We start from the raw sequence: 16,795 nt of genomic DNA on the forward strand, positions 1-16,795 counted from the left end.
TTGCATCACCCCAACACTCTTCCTGGTCCAGGGTCCTGCAGGGTTGATTGTGTCTTGATTAGCTGATGGATGGCAGGTGTGTCAGCAGGTGGGGAAGTTTGTTGATTGTTCAGCTAATCAGGAGAGAGGTTTCAGCACCCAACACAAACACAGACAAAAAAGAACCAGGGAGCCAAAGAACACTATAGAAATGGATTTGAAGAGCACACAGCAAGATTAAGTGGAAAAAGTATGAAGTGGTGGAAAATAAGTTGACCTAATGTTCTGTAAGTATCTCAACAACATATTGAATATTTACAGTGTTCTGGTTTTTGTCAACATGTTCAACTTTAAAAGAGCCCCCATGGAAAGAGAAATAAGCAATATATATATATATATATAAAAAAGAAACCAAGAAGACTGAACGCATTTTCTGAATATCACATTTAGGCAGACCAGTCCAATGTTCTACCTTTGCATAGGTCACTTATGAGATTACAGCAGATTGTCTTGGACGCCCGCAGGCACTGAGTCCCTCTTATGTAATCCCAGCTCCTGCTGCAGAGCTCTGGACGACCTCTGGCACCGTGTGAAGTGTACTGGCTGATGGTCGAATGCAGGACCACAGCAGGGCAACGGCCGCCATGTGGTGTGCATCATTAATGTGAGTGAATAATAAATGTGTCTATTGAAAGATTCACACAGCCTGAAGTGACGGTAAGATGCGTCATGTTTGGTCCGGGCTACTTATGTTCCTTTCCTTTAGTGCAGCTGCAGGTACTGTTAGTTACTGACCAGGGTTCCCTTGTCCTGTGCAAAGTCAAATTTGAATGAATGACACTGCAGCAGCGGCGAGCGAACATGTTGAGCTGCTAGTTGACAGCCGTCAGTGTGCACCGCTGCGCAACAAATTGGAAGACCAGTCTGACAGCACTTCAAGTCTAAACCACGTCCATCCATCCATCTTCTGTTCTTATCCTGCACTCAGGGTGCTGGAGCTGGTCCCAGGCGTCTTCGGGTGAAGGTGATGTCACACCCTGGACAAGTCACCAGAAAGACTGACAACCATTTGCACTCACACTCTTACACTCACACCAAGAGACAATTTAAAGGTGCCTGTTAACCTAAAGTGCATGTATGTGCAATATGGTAGGAGGCAGGAGGGAAAAAATAGATGACCAGACAGAGAGAGACTGTAGGAATCGACCTCATGACCCAGTCTTGAATAATTGATTTTATAATAAAACTTGCATATAAAATGACTGCACATGAATAATGCTGAACTGCTCCTTTATAGGGTTACATTCCAAACGCCTTGACGATTGAAAAGCAAAAATGGAAAAGTTAGGAGCTTTCAAACATAACTCATAAGAATCTTCTAATGTGGGCTCAATCAAGATGGAAACATTTTTAATTGAGCATTCAGGTAGCAAGCTATATAAACATGACACAAAAGGATACATAAGGAAAACATAAGGAAATTTGTGTTTGGTAGAGTATTTCTTTGTTGTAGCAATGCTTCTCGGAAATAAATCTTATGGAGTTGGAAAGCCTGTTTATTCCCCTTTTAAATGGTGCCACACTTGTAAGGAAAATGCATTTGTGGGGTCAGCAGCAGAGCTCAGTATCTGAAAAATATGACAGATCTTCTCTGCCGAGTCAAACAGCTTTTCCAAATTTCCTTACTTTTTGTGTTATGTTTAGATGCTGTAGACACTTTATTCTTCTCCAAGGGAAATTCACACACAGGTAAATCACAAGTGATAATAGACTTCTTGTATTATTGGCTTTTTATCACAGTTTTGGGAATTGCATACACACACACGCAGCCCTTAATCAGACAATGAGTGTGTACAGTGCACATGCTGGTTTCATAAGCCCGCGCACAGGTTCAGAAGGCGGAGATGGGTGACATGGGCACTAGCACTGAGTGACCTTTGGCTGGCCAGGAGGAAGAGCGCACGGAAGATTGGATGTGATATTTGGGCTGACCTTTGACCTCACTCCTATAGAGCAGCGGGAGCCCGTCTGTGGCGCCGAGGTGGCCGGTGCGTCAGCTGCGAGTGTGTGTGAAAAAGAGGAGATGTGACATGCTTCGACAGATTGTGTGCGTGCGTGCGTGCGTGCGTGTGTGTGTGCGTGTGCGTGTGTTGCGAAAGCTGATGACAGGCTGGGCGTTTTCCCATCTACGCATATGTTTGCATATCTGGCAATCTGTCATAACTAATGCAGGCCAACCAAGACGCACATTATAGAGTATAGGAACAAAGAGCCAACACACACACACACACACACACACACACACACACACACACATACCTCCTGTCACAGTACATTGCTGCTACGCCAGTACCCTGCAAACTCGCACTGTAAATGCAAACAATAAGCAACTGACAGAAGAGTCTGAACATGCTCATGCTCACTATGTTAATAATTGCTGTGCATTTTTAACTCGACGGTCCTTCGTACAAAGCGCCATGAATGCATGTGTGTGTGTGGGGGGGGTGTACTGTACATGTTAAGTGTCATTTATGATCACAATGCAGTGCGGGGCCAGACAGTCGATGCCACAGGGTTCCTGGCTTCCTTCCACCTCAGTGCGTCCCAGCCCCCCACCGACACGCTGACAGCCTCGTCTACCTCACGGCCACTTTCTCAGACACAAAGGAATATCAATGTACACATCCAACGCACGCAACGCACGTACTAACACACACAACAAAGACATCAATTTTTGGGTGAAACAATTGTTTAATTTACCCACAAAACAACCCTGAAAGTAGAAAAAATAACATTTCAACAATAAGGCGGCGTGTCTCTTTGTGCACATGCAGGAATTTTATGTTTTCATTCAGAGAGTGTACTGTTGCAAGTACAAGACAGACTGGAAATTTAACCCCATGCAAACTGTTCAATTCGACTGTACGGTTTATAGTAAAGGGACGATAGGCTGCAAGGGCAACGCGACTAATTCAACTCTTCTTTCAGCAGGCCTGAGTCTGAAGAAAAGGCAGACAAGCAGCAGGTAATACTGCAGGCAATCTGCAGGTGCTGAACACTCATGATGTCGAACTGAACAAAACGGCAGAATTCTGATGCCGGATTTCACTGTGATTTCACGAAGCGGCTCTTTTTTTAATTTTTTTTTTTTTTAAACAACCTCCTTCCACGACGAAGCCGTTCTGTGTGAGACGCTCCCTCCTCCTCCTCCTCCCTCCCTCCCCTGCCCCTGTCACATTCAGTCAGTCACTCAGTCCTCCTCCCCCACCCAGACCACTCCCCCCTCTAGCCCCTGTACTCGTCCCCGCAGTCCCCGATGGTCGCCATGAGGTCCCGGGAGCGCCGCGTCACGGCCTCGATGTCGGCCACATCCTCCGCCGCCAGCTTCAGGTCGGCGCCGCAGCTGCGCAGGCTCTCGGCCACGTGACGCCCCGCCCCCGCGATGCCAAACCTGCAGCCCAGGATGACTCCGCCCACTGCGGGCCGATCCAGCACGTAGCGCGTGGCCACGCTGGCCAGCGAGCAGCCGCGCCGCTTGGCGACGCCGTCGAGGGCGAGCAGGAGGTCCTGGAAGAGGCTCCAGCCGCCCCACGAGTCCACCATGGTCTTGTACTTGGAGAGGGAGGCGGTGGCCAGCTCCACCCTGGCGCGAGGCTCCGCCGCGCCCAGATAGCGCTCCGTTAGCAGACCCCCGGCTGAGAGCGAGACCGGAGGCGGAGGGGTTAAAGGAAGAGGAGGGGAGGGGGGAGGGGGGGGGCGGAGGAGAGGATGGGGAGAGAGAAGAGCAGAATGGGTGATGAAGGTTGTATGTGGGGGGGGGGGGAGGACACAGGAAGGAGGACGCGTCATCATGTGGGCCGACTCCATTTTAGAAGCCCGCCATTTCCCCTCTCGCTACGACCTGACACAAACTCCACCGCAATTCACTTGTGGTTAAAAAGACAAAGCATCGTTCAGACAAACGACAGAGCGTCGGAAAGAGACGCGAGCGACGAGGAGTGCAAGCAGCTCACCCAGAGTGCCGTAGGCCAGCAGCTTAATGTCGTTGGCCAGACAGAACTCCTGCATCCTGACCGACGGCCGCTGGTCAACCACCGAGTACTGAACCTGCAGACATTTAAAGGCCCGCCACGTTAGATTTAGCAGCACCTAGTGGCCCGGAGAGCGTACTGCAAACAGTTTTCTGACATCCCGCTTGATTTGACGTCATTCTTTGAGCAGCTGTGCTGCCAAGGAATAAAAATCATGAAAAGCCTCACACACACACACACACACACACACACACACACACACACTGAAGGCCTGGTACCTGGTTGCTGGAGATGCGGATGCCTCGGCTGGTGATCTCCTCCAGCCTCAGAGTGTCAAAGTTAGTGAGCGCCAGCTCTCCTGGAGACACACAGAGCCTTCTGTTGACACTTCAAGGTCACAACAATGAGTGATCAGCATGTCGACTTCAGACCTACGTATGAGTCCCTCCTGCTGCAGGTCGGCCAGGTGTCCCAGTGCGTCCAGGTACCTCTTGTCCTCATAGTCCCACCAGTGGAACTGCACACAGTCCAGACTGTCCACCTGCATGCGGCTCATGGAGCGCCTGAGCGCCTTCTCCACCACCTGCATGCACAGACACGCACCTGTTCCCACCGTCAAGCAAAACTGGCTTTTGGAAATTAAAGCCGACAAATATGAGTTATATGCGTTTAATATGCACAGACACAAAATGATGTATGTGGAGTTGATATCAGCATTTGGACTTTGCAGGAAAACAGCCCATCCTTGAAAAAAGAAAACCCCAGAAGCTCTGCGTTCTAGCCATTTAGGAAGTCATAGATTTTCATATGGACACACACTGCCCTCTAGTGGATGTTACCACTGCTCACCTTCCGATCCATCGGTCCCGATCTCGGCACGTATTTCGTCAGACTCTGCACAGATGGGACTTCATCCTCAGGGAATTTGGACTTCAGCTACAATTGATACAAAGGGGCCATTAATGATACAGATGAAAACCGGCAAGTTTTCTACATTATGCTTTATGTTTGTAGCTATTTTATTTTGGCCTGATCACCAGCTGCAGTGAGAAAGACCAACGGGACATGAAAAAACTGTAAGGATTTACAATGCTATTAATGTTTCCTGACCGTTAGACACAACTTCATCTTACACGCTGAGCCATTGAAGGGATGAAGGGCATAAGACGCATCTGTTGATTAACAAACTGTTACAGTGCAAAAAGCCAGAGGAGCTTCTCAGCAGCTGTCTGCTTCTCCCTGCACACGGTTCCAGAGGAACCTCTGAGACTGCAGCCAGCACCATTACACTGCCAATGCACACGGGACACAGAACCTCTGGTACAAGCCCCAACCATACCAGTGTGTGACTGTACCTGACTGTTGAACTGTCCAAATATTTCCTCTGCAGGCCCATATATGTCTGCCATGTCGAATGTTGTCAGTCCAGCGTCGACATAGGCCTGCATTTCCTCGACTGAAGGGAAAAAGTAACCGCGTCAGTACTACAACTACAAATAACATCAACAACAACAACGACAGCAATGACAAGAAAATGAAGAAAAAATGTAATAGGAACTAATAATAACACAAACAAGAACAATACAACCACTAATAACAATGGTGAAGGTTGTAGGATGATGCAAAGGCAAGAAAAGTATGTGTAACTGTGAACACGTTCATAGCTGACAAATTCACAGGATTTTGGGGGCAATAAATAAGAGTTGATACCCTCCACCTCCTCTCACTTCTGCCCTTATTGCGTATGTTTCAATGACATCCACCGTCAGGATCACCTGCTTTGACTCTGTCCACCTTCCCGTGAGCCCCTGACAGCTGCCACATCCCGTTCAGGATCCTGCAGATTTCCAGGCCTCCGGACAGCTGCACTTTGGGCACTGCAGACATTTTGCTGACAGGAGAAGAAGAATGAAACATTTTGCTTGTTTGGACAGACGTTAAAAAACACAGGTCACGTGACAAGGGCTGATTCAAAACACGACAACGATATACAGTATCTAACCAACATTCAAACCAGGAGCAAAATTTAAGCAGCTCAACAATTGTATTTTGAGAGAGTCCTCATTTTTCATAGACCAGGTCAGCATTTTGCCATTTAAACATGTTCAAGAAGAGGCACTCTAACCTCGACTTAACTTCATCGCAGAGGAACTGAAGTCGTACATCAAGACAAAAACAAAAGCGTGATTTTTAAAATGACTAAATATGAACACTTTAATGGAACATTTCCACATAGTACCACTTACCTAAATATTATCTGCTGAGCACGAACCGACACATTCACCAAAGGCGGGTTACCCAACGGCAAAATTACAAAACATTGATAAGCCACGACTGTTTTCGACCAATGGCAGCGTTTCCTTAACCGGAAATAAACTCCATTAGCTTGTTGGCTGCTGGACTGCTGCCACCTACCGACTTAAACACATCATTACAACCTGATGGCTGCATTTGGCACGAACGTTTACAGAAAACGCAAAAATGTAAATAATAAAAACCCGGGCACATAATGAAATAAAAAATAATCTTTATTCTTTATCCACCACTTGTCTCTGTTAGAAATGAGAGGAACATTCTTCAGTTCTGAGACTCCTCCACAGTTTTGCCATCACTTGTCATCAACCACCGATGCCTCTGTCATCTTTTTCTTCTTGTTCTTCTTCCGCTTCCTTTTTCTCTTTCTCTTTCCAGGTGCACTGTCAGCCTCCTCTGCCGCGGGGGCCTGCGTGTCTTCTCCCTCCGAAGCCTCAGACTCATCGGAGGCCGCAGGTTTCTCCTCACAGATGGACGGGCTGGTTCGTGGAGCCTCTACAACGCTGGGACAGAAGACACAAGGCAAAAATCAACGTCCTCTTCCTGTTTCGGCAAACGAGCGCTGTGCCAAAGGGCTTTAAAATCACTACAAAGTCATAAAACAATGAGATTGAAATAAACTTGTATTATTCTAAACAAATAAAACCTTTGCTGTACCTTCAAATGACACCTCAACACATACCTTTTTTGCAAAACTGGCTTTGGCTCCTGCGGTTTATTTTCAGCGCCAGCGTTTCTTTCGAGCAGAGCCACAAAGAAGCCGTGCGTGCGGGTCTTTGCGACGCTGGCGCGCAGGCACTGAGTGAGCGGCTCCTGGCCACGTTCTGGCCACTGGGGAAGCAGAGGCACCAACCTGGAGGACGGCACGCAAGCGCATTCAGCAAAGAGTTTGGTCAGAATTCAATTGATTAAAGAGGAGGACGCAAAGGGCCATTGTTACGTCTTCTTGATTATAACGTGAAGCCACCTAAAGCCGGGGTTCTGCTGCAGACACGCTGCGATGACCTCCTCGTTCTCCTGGCTGTGAATGGAGCAGGTGGAGTAGACCAGGCGCTTCAACCGGGGGAACCTCAGGCCGTGGTTTAGACACTTCAGCTGGAAGGAGGACAGGGACGCCAGGCGCCCTTTGACCTTTTCCTGGTCGGCAGAAGAGGCGTCGTCCTGGATGCACACCATACCTGAACAGAACACACACAGTACACAGAAATTATATTCAAATACAAGCTTGCATATATGTAGAAAACAAAACAAAAAAAGCACTAGTTTACCAATTTCTACATCTGCAGCAAAAAAGAAAAATTGTCTCACACATCCATCTAGAAAAGGTCTTGTAGAAAGCATTTGGAGGGTGGCGCAAATTTGGTAGGGCGACTGTGTGCAACCTATCAAACAGATTTGTTTCTGTGCAACGCTGACCGTAAATATAGACTATTACGTTATCGCTTCAAAAACAATGCGACTGTCAGACCTGATCCACTGCAGGAAGGATCCAGCAGGACGTACTCCACATCTTTGTACTGTGGGCTGTCGGGGTCCACCTTGAGGAAGTCCTGGTTGGCCAGCTGCTGACAGGTGATCCCAGCCCGCAGCAGGAGAGTCGCCATGGTGGCCAGCCGCTTGGCATCCAAGTCGAAAGCAAACAGCTTGCCCTTGTTCTTCATCAAGGCCGCCAGGTGGCTGGACTTGTTGCCCGGAGCGGCGCAGGCGTCGACAACGTGGCTTCCTGGCGGAGGATTGAGAACAAACGCTGGCAGACAGCTGGCTTTGTCCTGCAGAATGATGTGGCCAGCCTTGTACAGGAAGTGGTCGTGGAAGGCAGTTTTGGGGGAGAAGATCAGCAACTCTGGCAGATGCATATCCCTCACAAATTCTTTCTCCTTCAGGGTCAAGTCATCCAACCTGAAGGCTCTTCCCAGGTAGGATAAGCCGTCCCTCTTCAGGTAGTCCACAACATCCTCCACGGTGGTCTTCAGCAAATTGACACGCGCGTATCTGGGGAGCTGCACGGCGCTGATCTTCTGGACGCTTTCTGGGAGAAGGTCTTCGTTCTTGCTGACCTTCTGCTTCACTTTCATGCGGGCCAGCGCCGCCTGGAGTCTGACGCGATGCTTCATCATCATGTTCTTCCAGGAACCGCCGCATTTGAGCCCCTGGCCCATCAGCAGATCGTAGACCAGCACCTTGGCCAGCGGCATCTTCAGCTTGGTCTGCTTGAGGAGCTTGGTGGACTCGATGATCTCCTCCAGGATCGAAGAGTACTTCTGGGTCTCAGAAACCAGGGCGAACAGCTGCTTGATTTTCGTAAACTTGCTGTCATACACCAGAGTTTTAAGAGCGCCCTGCTTCCTGTCGGCTTTCTCCAGGATCTCGGCCCCTTTCGCGTAGAGAGCCATGGCAAAACACTTGTTTGGCTAACGACGGCTAGCCAGCTCGTTGATCAGAAACCTTGTGGTGTTAGATCCGTGACAGCAGGACTGACATGCTCCCCTTCTTCGGAATATGAAGACCTTTCTTTCCCTCCGCAGCGAAAAGTTTATTTCTCTACCATGCACATGGCAGAGGCGGACGTGACCCCGGAAGTACTAGCTGACGTAGAGGCCCGTCCAGCCAATCACCGATGACGTAGTCACTGGGTCACGCTCAGGGCTCAAATATTGACGTTAATATATTTAATCTCGAAAACTACGTAAAAACATTTTAATGTAAAATCTGAGTTGATCTTTGTCAAAAAACGATCAACAATGTAGTTCCACAAAAATCTGCGTTGGATTCGTTCTCGCTAAACTAGTCAGATTTGTGTTTTATGCTTTTTAAGTGTTAGTCTCTCTTTATTATGTGATGAACTTTGAAACACAAGTTTAAACGTTACAACACAATACAAAAGGAGAATTATATTTATTTTTGAATGAAAGTACAATCTTCTTGCAGCAAGTGTTCATATTTATAGATGTTGACACATAACAAAAAAAGTGAATGGCTAAAGGCAGCAATAAAGATGAGTAGCCTGCTAGTTGACCTAATCTCAGAATAAGATGCATAGAGATCATGACTTTAACTGACAACAGATAAATCACAAAGGCTTCTTTGAATCAAAAGAAGTAAAATTAGATTACCAGCAACAAGAAACACAGCCAGACAGACTGTAAAAGGCCATTAAGATTTTAGGAAGAAAAAAAAGAGGCACAATCTCTTATTTTGCTGATCAAGAGTGACCGGCAACCCCAAACAGCTTATCCACACTTAACGCACAATTGATGAAAAAATAAGTTATACTAAAAGGTACATTAGAAAAACCTACAGTTCATTTCCCATCACTTTAATTTTTTGCATTTTGTGCAGAATGAAAGTAGACATTCAGCATGTCTGTGGAAAGGCAGAGCAATAATCCAATATGCATCTTCTCACTGTTGACTCCACAATATCCTATTTACAAATTAAATGTGTCACTGGATCCATGCAAGTCAGAAAGTTTCCAAACCCTGCAGGTAGACATGAATACAGAGGAGCTCGTGGCATTTACAGCAGAATGTTAAGTTACACAAACTTTGGATCACAGTCAATGCTCAGTTGGAGGCAATCCGATCACAACAATAACCAGAAGTCACCATTTCGATTAACTTTTAGTGAGGGACTTCTTGACAGTCTTGGTTTTCAATAGGTTTTTGTACAGAAGCAGTCTCTCTGCAGTGTGAGTAGGCAGGTGGTTCCTCTTGGCCTTTACGATACACGATGCCATCGGACAGAGACGGTCGAAGCCCCCAGACGTGGCTGGGACGGACAGCAGCTTCTTGGCCGCCATCTGCAGCTCAGGGAAGCGCTCGGCAGATTTCCAGAACAGCAAGCTGGAGCCGTTTTCCACCAGTGGCTCTGACAGATAGGCGGAAAGCTCAGATATTCTTGGAGTCTTTGCGGGCGGCTCGGCTAATTCAACTGTCAACTTGCGCTTGAGCTCATTCGCGCCCTCTTCAGTACGGTTGCCTCCATCTGCGGCACAATCACATGCCTCCATCGCTGCCCTGCTTTGGCTTTCCTCTTTATCGTTCTCTTTTTTCACTGCCTCAACTCCATTTTCCTTGACAGGCAGCGACGCCGGGACTTCGATGTTTCCGAGGACATCCTCCGCGATGGTACGAGCCTCGTGCTTTGACGGAGGTCTTAGAAAATCCATCTGGTCCTGGTCTTCCAATTCTACATCGGAGAAAGGCTGAGGAGAAACGTTCATGAAAGTGGGAATATTCTAACTCTGAACAGAGGTGGAGAAAAGTAACAGTACGACAAGCAGCAATGATGATTGTGTGCGTGTGTGGGTCTTGATGCTACAGATGACGCTAGCGGCTACAGTTTGTACCTGGAGTTTAGTCCTGGGATCGAGCACAGCAGCAAGAATCAAGTCCCTCTGATGAACGAGGTCCTGGAAGTTTGACCGGAGGCCTTTGCGAAGAGCCTCGTTGAAGCGGGAGTAGTTGGTGGTGAGCTTCCCCAGCGCCTTATCAAGGCCAACCAAGGAAGGTATGACATGGGAGACAGTGATACCGTTTCCCTGTAGCACCTGTTTTTAAAACAATCTTTGTTTGTTTACAGTTCAAGTGAAAATGTAATGATGTTTACGTAGAATAAAAGCACAGACAGGCCGGCAGAGAGGTTCTCTCATCTCAGCGGAGGTCTTGATAGATCTTACAAACAAATGCTGAAGACGTGAAACCACGCCAGGAGACCCTCTTACCTGCAGGGCCTCTCCAAAGGGCTCCAGGTGTCCCAGAATGTCAATAATTTGCTCCCTCTTGACCATGATCAGAGGAGGGGTGCTAGCTGCGTCACTGGCCTCGATGCGCGCCTGTGCGAGGACGGTCATGATGGCGCTCCAGGCGGACTCGTGCACCATACGCCGCAAAGAGACCAACATGGAGTTCCAGCGACAGTTAGCGTGGGAAGGGCTCAGGGACACGTTGGACTCCTTCTGCAGAACCTAACAACCGCAAAACACAACGTTCTGTAAAAATCATCCAAACTCTGTGTTATTCTGGACTTTGGAAAGTAATAGTAAACGTTTGGCAACGCTTGAAGGGGACGAAGCTTCTGTCAGTCAAGTAGATCACTGTGATTTGTTACTGTTTTTTTTTAACTGAAGTCAAGCTTGAATCGTCATACTGGTGCAGGCAGGAGGCAACATTAGCTGTGTGTTAACACTAGCATGTACTGTGATGTTGAACATAACATTTGCCACAGACAATCAGGGGGAGAGAGAGAAAACAAGCTGTGTACAGGAAGCAGTTCTCCAGTTCTGATCAAACTGTGGCTTCGGTGTCAACCACGTTAATCTTAGCAGCTGCCAATGTTTCGAATCTGGACTGACATTTCTTTCCTGTTCTCATCTTAGAAGAGTCACTTTCATACCGGACATCTCTTTAACGGTAAAGGAAAGTGACTGAAAGAGTTGTCAGTTGGATGTTCTCAAGATGGACGTTTGCAAACCAGCTGCCTTGCAGTTAGCAGTTATGTTTATCAAAATATTACTACAGACAAAGATATATCAATGAGAGCTTAAAAATAAGCAGGTTGTTTAAAACATATAAGCTTGGTTGTGTACTTATTGTGTCCTACCTTGCTCCAGTAGTCGCTGTTCCGAAAGAATATCAAAACGTTGTAAACCTGCTTGAGGAGGTTCTCAACAAGCCTCGAGTTCTTCAGGGCCTCCTTAATTACCAACTGCAGCATGTTGGTCACACAGTGGGTCCTGGTGCCAATCTGCAACTGTGAAAACGGACACTGCGATCCCGACATCTGGTCCGTCAAGAAATCAACAAACTCATCTCCCACCACCTCCCCTCTGGTGGAAGCGCACATGATTTTGTAGTCGCAGAACAAGCTGTGTCCGGCCAGGATGTCCTTGGCCTGGTTGGCGAGGACGTAGCCGATGCTTTTCGGGTATATGCCGTAGCCCAGAAGCACCGCCTCCAGCTCGCCGGCCACGCCTGCGCTGAGGTTTTTGGGGCTGAGCTGCCGGAAGGCCACGATCGGACGGCGGAGCTGCCAGGCTTCGTTGATAAAATGAAGCTGCACCACGACGATGGGATCCTCCACCAGACTGCGCTGATTGCCTGCCCAGAGGTCCAAGGTGATGTGGACGACCTTCTTCCCATCCGCGGTGCTGAGCAGGGAGGTCTTCATATCGCGGATGAGCTGCGGTTTGATGTTTCTCTCCACCTCCTCGTAGAGGTGCAGCCCCAGAGAGCGCTGAGACAGCTTGTTGTACGCCGGGCTGATGGTATTCATGAATGACCTGAAGCCGACACCTTCAACAAAACTGTGGGGGTGGTGGGGCAAAAAAGAAGGCACACATACACATGTAGTGAGGGTTTGGAAGTGTGCTAAATTATCCATCAGGGTTATTTCAACAGTTTTGCATTGCAAAGGACCTCAGCGGTAGCATGTCTTCAGCGATCAACCTCAGTGCTGCGTTGGCAAACTTCTTCTGGTCCGCCACCGGAGTTACTGGTGTGGCGCTGGAGCTGGAGGTGGAGGTGGAGGTGGGGCTGGAACTCAAAGTGGAGGGCAAAGACGGGCTGGCAGAGGACGACTCGGTGCAGAGCGGTGACATCCGTGCTGGTTGGACGCTCGTCTTGCTTTTCACCATTGGAAGTTGCACTTGTGGTCTCTCGCCCGTGGCCTGGAGGGGAGCAACAGCAGTGTGATTGAGGAAGCGCATGCACCTGCTTGGAGTTCTGAACGAGGGGGCGTTGCCAATTTGGCTTGGGTCGTTTGGACACATGTGAGCACAAGAGTTGCGCACCAATGGGAACAAAGCCTTGATAAGTGCTGCCTGACAACAGCCAAAAACAGATCAGACAGAACGGACAACAGGCTCTCATACCATCAAGTATTACTTTCTTATTTTTCTGTGTTTAGTCTTTATGAATGTACACATTTCACTAGCTATATGTGTGGCCGACTTTGAGCTGACTATAATAATGATGATGATGATGATAATGCTGAACACAAGGTGAAGTTATGGCAACTGGACTGTGTTTGGTGCAGCTGAAAGTGCCAATTGGTTTATAATAAGTCTGCTGCTTCAGAACAAAAGAAAGCTGTCCTGGTATAAAGCAGCCTTACGTCAGCTTAATTTGTTGGCCACATCATGAAAAGAAACAAAATATTTATATAATCTCGGAGCTGCTTAAAAGTCACACAGGACAATGAAATTCAAATCGAATATCCTTTATTGTCACTGCAACGGGCGGCTACAACGAATTTGGTTGTGGTTTGAAAAATGTTCCTCCGGGGCATAAAAAGGTTTGGGAGCAAAGGAAAAACTCACCACTTTAGAAACGACTGGTTCAGTGTCCAACACCACGTCGCACTTGAAGTTCAGCTATGACACAAGAAACGGTCAAAAGTGCTCACGTGTTTTGCTGCATATGACAGTCGGAAATGAACAAGGAGAGAAAGATTTCAGACAGTGGCGGTCGTTATGTCATGAGCACTGTACCTCTCCTTCCACAAACTGCTGAATGTCAACAGAGACGCAGTCGGCTTGGTCTTTGAACGAGCCCAGCTCAGCACTGCGACTGATGGTGGAAATCCAGCGGTTTTTCACAGAGTTGTCCGTCCTAGAGGAAAAACGTATGAGACAAACACTGAAGGCTCAGTGATGAAGATTCATCCCTCATTTAAACAGTTCTGCTTCGTTACACACACACACACACACACACACACACACACACACACACACACACACACACACACACACACACACACACACACACACCCCTTTACTGACAGCTGGCCTACCTTCCAGGCAGCATTTTGGCAATCTCAGCCCACCGGTTCCCTAAGATGGAATGAGCTTTGTAGAGGATGATGTCTTCTTCAGTGCTCCAGCCACTCTTTCTCACCACTGGATCAAGGTCGTTCTGCCAGTGCTCGCGACACTGTTTTGTCGTCCGCCCTTTCAGGTGTCTAGCAATAAAAGGCCAGTTTCTTGCTCCGTATTTGTTCACAAGATCAATCATCTGCCAGGAGGAAACATATTGCTCAGCACAAAATTACACACTTAAAAGTGATTTTTTTCTTCTTTTTTTTTTTTAATAAACTGTTGGATTAAGCAGTTAAAAAAAAAAAACAACCTCGTCATCCTCATCTTTGGTCCACGCACTTTGTACCAAATCAGGATCCACGTGTTTTTGCCAGCGATGTTTGCATTGGACGTCCGTTCGTCCCTTTTACATATAGATATAGATATCGACATTCATTTACCGCTCAAGCACACACAGTCATACTTTTTTTTTCTTTCCAAAGTTGAGTACTTACAGGCATGAAAAATGCAATCGTTTTCCAGTTTGATCTTCCAAAGTTGCCAATCAGGATTTTGAGATTATCGTCCTTCACAGAGAAACAGATCAGCTTTAGCATTCAAGCACATTGATGAATAACATAACCAAGAAAAAGGTCAACACTCTTTAATCTCTTAATTAATCTATTAGAAATTATGAAATGTCTGAATTTTAATTAAGCAATATGTATTATTAATTTTAAAAAAAAAAATGTTTTAGAGAGAAAGCAGTTCGTTCTCTTTACTCGCCTCTTCAACGGTCCACTTGACGGCACAATCGTCATCAGTCTTTCCTGCTTTACTGGAGTCGGACGCATGACAATCACGTTTTCCTTCCATTCTGCACATGAACCGAAATCCAATTAATTAAATTAAAAATAAAACACTTTTTTTCTTCCATGTTAATTATCGAGATCTACAAATCTCTGCATACTGAAACTAACATTAACAGCGTTTGACGTAATTATTGGGAAACTATATATGGGCTCATTGAATTATGCTTTCAAGGAAAAGGGTGAGTGAGCTACTTTACATGACATAAAAGCGATTTTTATTATTATTATTTTTTAATTCGTTACTAACACAGCTTCTTACTTCACGTAAAACGTCTATTCGTGCCCAGTTCTGTAGCTTCACAAACCAGAGTTGCACAATAATACAACAATAGCAACAACAACACCTTAGTCTTTTGACCCACAGAAAAGCCGTGGCAAGTTGCTAGCATTAGCTAGCTAGTGTAGACAGAAAAATATTTCAAGTTGTATCTTACTGACGCAAACTTTCGTGGAAAATTGGCGAAGATAGCACGCCAAAATTACTGATAAAATTATAGCGACGACGATTCAAGAACACGGGCGTAGTCGCAAACTTACACAACTTCTATGCTGCATGAAACTTGTAAATTAGATTAGCTGCCCTCGTGAACACGCTGGAGAAACGTTTGACTTTCAGTTGTAGAAGTAACACGCCTCTAGCGGCACAAGCGCGCAAGCACTGTAAATATTTTTACGGACGTCAACAATCGTCGTAGCATAAGCGGTCACTTTAAAATGTGTTTGGTTGTGTCAAAAAATAAGTAAAGCTGGTCAATTAACACAACAACATTTAAATGTAAGTAGGTACCGTTTTTGTACATCGGCATCGTGCTCTTTTTGTTGTATATTCAACAAAGCGAAACAACTTCATTTATGAAGAAGACCGCGACTATGACATCAGATTTTGTTTAACGTCCGAACTGTCTCAGATTTGAGTGCAGACAGAGAAACACGTTGAGCTCGCGTCCACACAACGTGAGCTCTGCTTCCTTCTCTTACCCGCGCGACATCTCTCCTCTGTTTTCCAGCAGACACCGGTTAGCTTCCCCCTGCTAACACTCAAAATAAATGGTCAATCAAACAAACTATTTGATCGAGGGGGAAAGCATAGAACTTTCTTTGGACTAAACCGCGCCATACATAAATGCCCTTGTGATGTACACAGATGTATTACAGAGTATTTCCCCTGAAATTTAGCCTGGAGTTGAGTTTCAGGGCTGTGTTCAAGAACACCACTGCCACACAACCAGAGGCTGCAGCACACAGTCCCTAGAAGCTAAATGCTACCACAACTATCTGAAGCTAACGGCGGTGTCACGCCAACAGTTGGTCCCAGTGCTGTAACAGTCACATCGTTACATTCACAGTGTTTTTTTTTTTTTTTAAAGATGTTCCCAAAACAAAATTATATACATTTTGGCATTTTAAGCGTCATAATATTATATCTGTGGGAAGACCACCGAGCTTGGCACTTGTAAACCGTAACCCTTTTCTCTATAACAAACTTGGTTTCACCAGGTATGCTAGGCTAAGCTAGCAGTTGTGTTCCAATCTGTTCATTTCAGGATATTCATGATTATCTGTTATTTTTCCGACGTTATGTTTGCATGCAACGTTTTTTGAAATCAAATACATAAAATACAAATTAAAAAATAAAATAAAAATAGACATCATCTCAACAAAGTGGCAGAGCAGTTTCAGTTTTGAAAGAAAATGACAAAATCAGTGTTCTCAAATCGTTACATAATCAATGTGTACACTATAACACCAATATTATATAAGTATATGGCAATTTGAAATAAATATTAATCGTTGTTTTGTGATAA

At 46.3% G+C, this 16,795-nt stretch overlaps 3 protein-coding genes and 1 long non-coding RNA gene across 7 annotated transcripts; 1 reads left to right on the forward strand and 3 right to left on the reverse strand.

Annotated features, from left to right (window-relative positions):
* Positions 1-157: 157 nt before the first annotated feature.
* LOC142888147 (uncharacterized) lies at positions 158-1,391 on the forward strand. The gene is made up of 3 exons (XR_012926661.1): positions 158-266; positions 532-643; positions 968-1,391. It is a non-coding gene; the product is annotated as an uncharacterized LOC142888147 (long non-coding RNA).
* A 1,319-nt stretch (positions 1,392-2,710) lies between these two features.
* Positions 2,711-6,414, reverse strand: LOC142888146 (uncharacterized). The gene is made up of 8 exons (XM_076026194.1): positions 6,257-6,414; positions 5,786-5,901; positions 5,366-5,466; positions 4,860-4,946; positions 4,446-4,593; positions 4,289-4,368; positions 3,993-4,086; positions 2,711-3,674 (listed from the first exon to the last, which is right to left on the reverse strand). Exons 2-8 carry the CDS (start codon positions 5,895-5,897, stop codon positions 3,265-3,267), a joined length of 1,032 nt encoding a protein of 343 aa, XP_075882309.1. The 5' UTR covers positions 5,898-5,901; positions 6,257-6,414; the 3' UTR covers positions 2,711-3,264.
* Positions 6,415-6,522: 108 nt separating this feature from the next.
* nsun5 (NOP2/Sun RNA methyltransferase 5) lies at positions 6,523-8,907 on the reverse strand. Its single transcript, XM_076026193.1, has 4 exons — positions 7,792-8,907; positions 7,291-7,501; positions 7,006-7,176; positions 6,523-6,826 (listed from the first exon to the last, which is right to left on the reverse strand). The coding sequence occupies exons 1-4, from the start codon at positions 8,714-8,716 to the stop codon at positions 6,619-6,621; spliced, it is 1,515 nt and encodes a 504-aa protein (XP_075882308.1). The 5' UTR covers positions 8,717-8,907; the 3' UTR covers positions 6,523-6,618.
* Positions 8,908-9,201: 294 nt separating this feature from the next.
* Positions 9,202-16,236, reverse strand: mybl2a (v-myb avian myeloblastosis viral oncogene homolog-like 2a). Of its 4 annotated transcripts, none has more exons than XM_076026196.1 (12): positions 15,969-16,236; positions 14,905-14,995; positions 14,634-14,705; positions 14,450-14,542; positions 14,115-14,335; positions 13,813-13,933; positions 13,642-13,695; positions 12,740-12,990; positions 11,925-12,627; positions 11,047-11,289; positions 10,672-10,872; positions 9,202-10,527 (listed from the first exon to the last, which is right to left on the reverse strand). In XM_076026196.1, exons 1-12 carry the CDS (start codon positions 15,977-15,979, stop codon positions 9,937-9,939), a joined length of 2,652 nt encoding a protein of 883 aa, XP_075882311.1. In that variant the 5' UTR covers positions 15,980-16,236; the 3' UTR covers positions 9,202-9,936. The 4 variants fall into 4 exon arrangements, with proteins under 4 accessions (XP_075882311.1, XP_075882314.1, XP_075882313.1 ...); XM_076026199.1 differs by lacking the exon at positions 15,969-16,236 and adding an exon at positions 15,778-15,834; XM_076026198.1 differs by lacking the exon at positions 15,969-16,236 and adding an exon at positions 15,528-15,718.
* Between the last annotated feature and the right edge of the window lie 559 nt (positions 16,237-16,795).

This window comes from Nelusetta ayraudi, unplaced genomic scaffold (assembly GCF_046127955.1).
Source record: "Nelusetta ayraudi isolate G7.1 ecotype Tasmania unplaced genomic scaffold, CSIRO-AGI_Nayr_v1 ptg000019l, whole genome shotgun sequence".
In the NCBI taxonomy this organism is placed as follows: Eukaryota; Metazoa; Chordata; class Actinopteri; order Tetraodontiformes; family Monacanthidae; genus Nelusetta; species Nelusetta ayraudi.